The 7,504-nt window shown below is 39.2% G+C and overlaps 1 protein-coding gene across 1 annotated transcript in view; it reads right to left on the bottom strand.

The window, feature by feature from the left end:
* inpp5l (inositol polyphosphate-5-phosphatase L) overlaps positions 1–7,504 on the bottom strand; it is a 20,724-nt gene that overhangs the window by 10,450 nt on the left and 2,770 nt on the right. The window contains exons 2-4 of the mRNA XM_014012102.1: positions 4,260–4,301; positions 3,803–3,903; positions 1,446–1,533 (exon numbers count right to left, since the gene is read on the bottom strand). Of these exons, the coding sequence (XP_013867556.1) occupies positions 1,446–1,533; positions 3,803–3,903; positions 4,260–4,301 (231 nt within the window). The remainder of the gene's footprint in view (positions 1–1,445; positions 1,534–3,802; positions 3,904–4,259; positions 4,302–7,504) is intronic.

Here is a 7,504-nt window from a genome sequence, read left to right as displayed (position 1 = left end):
CACACACACACACACACACACACACACACACACACACACACACACACACAAACACCATCACATACTCTGCCAAACACCTATCTTCATCAATCAGGTTTGTGCACAGTTTAATAAAAAAATATTGACTTTCAAGTGATTTTTTATCAAAACACCATTTGTACTGGGAATTCATGCAAGTCTGCCACCTCTACTTCTGCAGCCCCTGTGAAAGGAGACCCCCTCCACCCCCCCACCCCCCGAACTCTCTCTTGGCTTTATAACTGATGATCTGCAGCCAAGGGGAAACAAATTGAAAATCAATGCGGGTGGCACAACCGAAATGAGAATGAGGCATTACATGAGGTGGTGGCGGAGGGGGGGAGTGGGGGGAGGGGGGGTCCTGCAACCCTCTCAGGGCAAAACAGTGAAGGGTGCGAACGCTCGAGTGCAGGGGAAACTTAGTCCCAGCTGTCCTCCACCTCGCCGACACACTTAATTTATGGTGTACAAATAGGCTGGGATCAATAGTTTTAATCTAGAGTTAAATGTATTGACTTTGGCTCGTGTTTCTCACACCTGGTCACTGACTTTTACCCCCCCACACACTTTTCACTTCACACACCCTCTGTCTACAGATGTGGGCAATGACCCCTACTGTCAGACAGGCAGTGTGAGGGTTTCACCTGGGAGGAGGAAGGGTTAATACTTTAAGAAATACTCTGCCACCTTTCTGTTCTGGAGAGGTGATTCTCCCAACAGGGACTGAATTTCACACAAACTACGACTGACACGCTCATTATGGGAACTGAGAATACAGTTTAAGACCACAAGGTATAAATAGCCAATATGAAAGAATAGCCTCCAACACGTGCCTGTGACATAAACATCATCATAACAACTCAAAGTGTCTTCACAGAGTTATTAGAAAGCTTCAAAACCACTAAACCATACACGGCAGCGGGAGTGACTCAACATCCCTGTCGCTAAAAACATTACTTCTATCTGTGCTCACATGGTGTAAAACAACTGATATTACCTCACACTACATCTAGGAGATATGTTACTAAAATAAGGCCATGGTTTTACACACACCTCACACCTCTTGACATATGAAGCTCAAGTAACCTGACTCCGTTTAATAAAAGCACAACAATAAGTCCTTTGTTGTGAACAGTAGAAACAGAGATCAATCTTTTTGATTAATCCATCCAGTGAAGCTGTATTAAACAATGATCACAGCTACAAATGTTTGATTTAACAAAATACAGTTAATCACTGAGGTGTAAAAAACATTTATTTCTTTTTAAATTTAGTTCATGACATTTGACGTGGTTTTATATGCAGTCAAATGTTTTGCAGCAATATCAACAGACAGCTGCTGCATCATGAAACGCCTCCGGGCCCATTTCTGTGGAGGAGAACGCCATCTTGTGGAAGGAAACTGGAATTACTTTATATTTTCTTACCGTGAAGCTGTCTTCTGCTTGGAACTTGTTGTCAACATAAATGCAGACCCTGTCAAAGTCTTTCATTTCCTTACTGGACTCAATGTTCCTGGGAGGAGCAGAGCACAAGGGTAAAAATATTGTATTTTTTTAAGAAGTAGAGGAATCAATAAGTTTGTTTACTCGAAGTTTGTGAGTTTTCAGTTTGATTAGTTGACAGTATTTAAATACTCCTTTAACTTAAGGCAGGGCTATTCAATTGGCGGCCTGCGGGCCACATCCAGCCCGTGAGTGACCAAAGTTCGGCCCGCCAATTGGTTTATTCATCTTTTAAGTCCAAACCCTCCGGTTTTCTACTTTAATTACTCTAAGTTCTTTTAGTTAAACAGAGACGTGTGATATCTACAGAAACGTCATAATCTTGGCTAGAAGCTGGTAAAAACCATTTCTATAAACAGTCAAGACAGTTAAACCCACAAGCAGTTGAAGATAAAATGATGAAAGTGAAAATAAAATTGGTTTAAAAAAAATTGGCAATTCAGAGATGAAATAAAGAGAACAGGACTGTGTTTTTACACCCAGGCTGAAATAGCTGGGTGAGAGTGTTTTTCCCCATGCAAAATCACGTAAACTGCCCCTCACTGAAATATCTGTACTATATTTGTGCTCTTCTGACTGGCTTATTATTATGCATTTTAAATGTTTCAATGTTTAAACTGAGATGCAATTATGTCTGTGCAATGGTTGGAATTCCATGTTTTTTTTTTTTTACCTCAGGGAATGTTTTGTCACTCTGGGTAGCTGGGTTGGACTTTAGCTCCCCCTCCTGGGCGGTATCAGGGTTACCCCTGGTCCATTTCTGAGGCCCATCTCATAACATAATTTTAAAACAATTAGACACTTCTGGATGCTTGTTTTTTTTTTAATTTTATGGTTGGTTTTGTTTAATTGGTTTATGATTTCCTAGAGGTTTTCGTCCTTCTGTGCAGCTTCCTGGTAAAGTTTAGGTGATTGTCAGCTGAGTCTCGGGGAGGCTCCTCCCATGACAGTCACATTTTTGTTTGTTTGTTCCTTTCTGCGTTTGTGGTAAGCTGGGGAGGGGGTATTCTGCTACCTCGAGCCTGGTACGCCACGAAGACATATTTGATGGTCAGTTCACCTGTCTGGGTTGTTGTTGAGGTCTGAGAGCTGAGATTTGCTGTCTAACAACGTGTATGTCATCACAGGAGGACTAGATTTATTTATCCAAGATAAGATTCTGATGGAACATACCCAGCTAATGCTATCATATTTTTTTTTTTTTTTGGGGGGGGGGCAGAACTTGTGTTTACGATACCTTGTTAAATTTTGGACTCTTAAGATTTTTAAATTTTGCCGTTTGAATTTTTGACTTTGTTTGCGCTGTTTTACATTGCCCTTGTTCCCTTTCCATTGGTGTTGATGCAGTTATGGTTATAGATATGCAAATGTTTCTTTCATATTTTTTACTGATTAATGGATAATCAGGAGGAGGGACTGTGATGGAAGGATATCTTCTAACTCCCTAACTGCATATTACCATGACATGTCCTGTTCTGTATCTCTTGATAACTGCCATTATATGATCTGTTTCTCATGGTTCTTAAGATAATGTATGTACTAATGTAATCTTATGGCCCATTTACTTGTAACTATGTCATTGGTTCCTGGATATCTCTGATGCTCTTATTTTGTTAGCAGGATGTATATATTGTCTGTTTCCTGTTTCCGGAGCAGCGTGAGCTTGACAGACGTTTTCGATTCACATCTGTCCAGCTCTGCTCATTCTCTGCACATGCATCTTTCTATTAAATAATCTGAGACTGAGACCACACAGACCACTTTGTTTATCTCCCGCATCTCTGCCCTGGCGAAACGGTGCCACGACAGGAGGCATAATATGTTCTTTTTATTTTTGATAATGTGTAATTATCACTACTTTTATGGGGTTCTGTTTGTTGTATTCATGGTTAAATACAGCAAAATAAACTATTTCAAAGGTAACAGATCTTTGTAATACTTGGTTTAATTACATAAGGACTTTAATTGCTGGATGTTCGGCTCCTCAGCTGTTGACCGGCAGTAACTGTGGGCCCCGGAGCAATTTAGTTGAATAGCCCTGACTTAAGGAATCTGTCACACTTATTTGTTTTATTAAAATTTACTCTAAAGTACACCTATGTGCTTATGTTAGCTTGCTGAATCATGTACATGAATCAATATAGAACAATTATCAGATTAACATGCTGAGGGTTGCAGTTCACTTCAAATGCATAAATACTGTACATCCATTTTACAGGAAAGATATGAAAAATAAACAGCTTAGTAAACATGGATAAGGGTCTGCACATGAACCCTACCAGAAGAAGTTTTCTGCTTGACCCATGTTGACCACGTAGTCTTTCCCTCCCACCTCCTGGAAGTGCAGGGCGATGAACTGAGGCTTGCATTTCTGGACTGTCTATTGAAAAAGAAAATATGTTGAGTTTAATGACCTGCAATAGCTAACATTACAGATCACTGACATGTAAAAAGGCTCTTCACTGTGTTAAAGTCTGCTGTTAGACTCCAGGTTTTTGTGTTTGTGCTTCTGTGTTACTCCTTGTGTTACAAACTGGTGCATAGTATCTGTCTTTCTGGAGGAAGATGAAATTATTGTGTGAACTGGAAGGTCACTAAAGCAATGAGGCTGGCAAACAATAAAAATGAGTATGATTTTTATGTCTTACCTGGAAAATCCTGTTCACAAATGAGAAAAAATGTCCAACTGATAAAAGCTATTAACTATATCTACCAATACAAAATGTTTAAACTTACCTTATATAATTCTTGTAACCACCCATTTTGAATTTCACCCACCTATGAAAGAACAAAATATAAAGTAATAAATGTATCATTTGTTAATGTCTCATTCAGTCTGGAAATATCAATAACTTCTTGTGTTATTTTGATTAAATTTTCCTTTCCTTTGTCAATGTCAACATCAAAACTGCAAAATGACCATTTTTATCTCAGGTTTGTTGGTGTCCAAAAAACACAAACACGTCTTCTGTATTTTTTGGAATTTGTCCTTTTGAACAAATATTTGTTGTCAATTTGTTTTTCCAAAATAGGCAACTGCTGTTTGAGTGTGGGAGCACACAAACAGAAGAATGTAACGAAAAAAATCTTTAGACACTTGTAACTCATTTTCAACATTTCTGAATTTTGTTTTTATGGCAAACAAATCAGGACAGTCAAGTTCATGAGGCAGCTTGTATCCTGTGTAATATACACTGGCTGGCCAAAAAAAAAAAAACATTGTCACAAAAAAAAGTTCACACACTAATATTTTGTTGAACCACCTCCTAATTCTAATTATCCTGCTCCCAGCCAACCACTGCTCACTATTTTTAAGTGTCACTTGCGAACGGGGTGGGGAAGGGTGACAGCGGTAAGAAAAATGCATATTTAGCAATGAGTCACTCTTGGATTTGAATCAGTACCTTTTATTTTTATATTGTTTTTTTTTTTGTTTTTTGTTTTGTTTTAAGAATTAAAGGAATATTCTGGTAATTTAGTGATATTTTCACAGTTGTCGTTTTAACTAGCCTTGAAATAAAAGCCTGAGTCCTCAATGTCCGAGACCGAGACAAGACCGAGTACAAATGCAGTTGAGTTCAAGACAAGACCATCAAAAAGTGGTCTTAAACCAGTCTCAAGACCTGTCTTGAGTACTAAAACACTGCGATGTGGATCAATGTATTGTTACACCCCTAAAAGTAGATACTCTCTTTTTATTATTGCAGGATTTCATGTCTCTGACTAAAAATTAGGTAAAAAGAACCTCATGTGAACAACAACACATTGCGTAACAAGACAAAACTCAAAAGCAAAGTCTGAAAACCTAAACACACCCTAGTATGATTCATCAAATTGCAGAGCTATCTTTAGCAGAAGAACCTTTAAGCAAACATCTTCTTTGTTGAACCTTCGTTGGCCCAATCTTCTTCAGTTTCAGTTTGCTGAAGTTTGCAGACTTTCTTGTTTCGCAGCACTTGTGAAAGCTTGCCACAATATCTTCAACTGAACCTGCACTGAGCCATTACAACACGATGAATATAGATTTTTGGTTATATATTTTGTTTTACATTTGCTGCAATGAAGAGGATTGTTGCCCTGCTCTTGCACATGAAGCAGTTTTAGTCACCGTTTGACTTCAAGTTCATGTCTGACCTATTGATTGCAAGCTGCCCAGGTCCTGTGTTTGCAAAACAAGCCCAAATTATCAGCCCTCTTCCACCGTGCTCAACAAGTGATATGAGGTTATTGAGCTCGGAGGCTGTTTCACCAACTGTGACCCTGTCATTACAACCAAACATCTCTTTGGTCCGATCTGTCAAAAGGACTTGTTCCGGTCGTCATGTGGTTTGTTCAGATGAAACGCTGAAAAAAACTAATCTAGCTTCTTAGAAAGGTTGCTCCTGACATCTCTAACAATCCTAAATTTACGTTGTAAACAAGATGAACATGTCCTTCAGTCTTTTTGACAGTGTCATTATATTTGAACCTTCTTTATATTTTCTTGCAATATTTCAACACAAATAAAAATGAACATAGTATAATATACGCTGGCTTTTTAAGTAATTGCATATTTCAAATTATAGGTAGCAGGAGGTTAGGACCCAGGAGTGCAGGGGACACAAGGAGCTCTAGTTCAAGACTTACAATCTGATTTAAACAAACTCTGACCTGGCGTACAAAAAAACTTACAAAAACACTTGAGGATCGTGTCATGGAACGAGCACCAATGGCCTGAGGAGAACCAGACTGTGGTACTGAAACCAATAATGCACAGCTGGTGAGTAATGAGACATAGGCTGAATACACAAGACTGGGGTAAACAGAAAAGGGAAGACACCTGAGCTAAATGCTGACAGGTGTGTTGCTGTGGAACAGGTGTTGGGGTTGGGCAATATTGGCAAAAAAATTAATCACGATTAATTGTGGTTTTTAGCCAATAATGATTAATTTGATGATTAATCTCCTGGAGTCCCTGGACACCCTTATGTCACATGACCAATTTAGTGGGAAAGATTTGCTCTTCAGAAAAATCTGTTCCAAATTGTGTCAAAATTGCAGACTTATGACTTATGATAAATAAATCACAGAACTTTTTTTTAATGTTCGTCATGTTTGAAGCGGAGAGGACCACCGAGCAGTCAGTCCGTCTGGTGGTATAAACGATATTAATCGTCAAGCACCAAAAAATAATCGATTAATGTTTTTCTGACGGTTAATTGCACATGATACGATTATACCCAACCCTAGTGGGCTTGAAAGGCTGACTGAGTGCAGGAGCTGACCTGAGGGAAGGTGGACAAATAGAGGCAACACTGGTAAAATACAGGTAAACAAAACAAAACCTAAATATTACAAAACAGTAAATAAATCTAACACAAAAAGCTAGAGGGCGGAGGTGGGGCAAGATGGTGGAGGAGTGAGACGTGTGTCGCGTGGGCTCCTGCTCCGACTTGTTCTGTTTGTGGTTCTATACTAAATGTCTTTGCTATTTTGAACATTTGGTCCGTCCGGACTCGACCCCTGAGTGATTCCTGCCTGGAAGAGTAGAAAAATGGCAACAAACTCGAGGAAAGCCAAACATTTTAGCTCGACGGCTACTAGGCCTGACGCCGCTTTGGAGCAGACTGCAGCTAAGACCGGAGCTTCGGCGCCATCCTCTCCCTCCCGCAGCGAGGCGGACGCACTCTCCTTGAAGTCTGACATTCTTGCCGCTATAAAAACCGATCTCTCAACTGTGATCAAATCCGAAAAAGCTAGAGATATATTTATTCAAATTAAGTGTTGGAGCAGCAAAAACTAGTGGCCCTCGAGGACCAGGATTAAACAACCCTGCTATAAACAAGACTAACAAAAAACACAGCTCCTGACAACTTGTTTGTTTGTTAAAACACTTTATTTTTTCATAAAATAAGCTATTTGTGATGTCTTAACAATAACAAATTAAAATTATCTAAAATATACACTCACCGGCCACTTTATTAGGTACACCACGCTAGTAA

Source organism: Austrofundulus limnaeus, unplaced genomic scaffold (assembly GCF_001266775.1).
Source record: "Austrofundulus limnaeus strain Quisiro unplaced genomic scaffold, Austrofundulus_limnaeus-1.0 Scaffold88, whole genome shotgun sequence".
NCBI classification, from domain to species: domain Eukaryota; kingdom Metazoa; phylum Chordata; class Actinopteri; order Cyprinodontiformes; family Rivulidae; genus Austrofundulus; species Austrofundulus limnaeus.
Note: the sequence above shows the minus strand (reverse complement) of the source record. Positions and strands in the feature narration are given on the sequence as shown.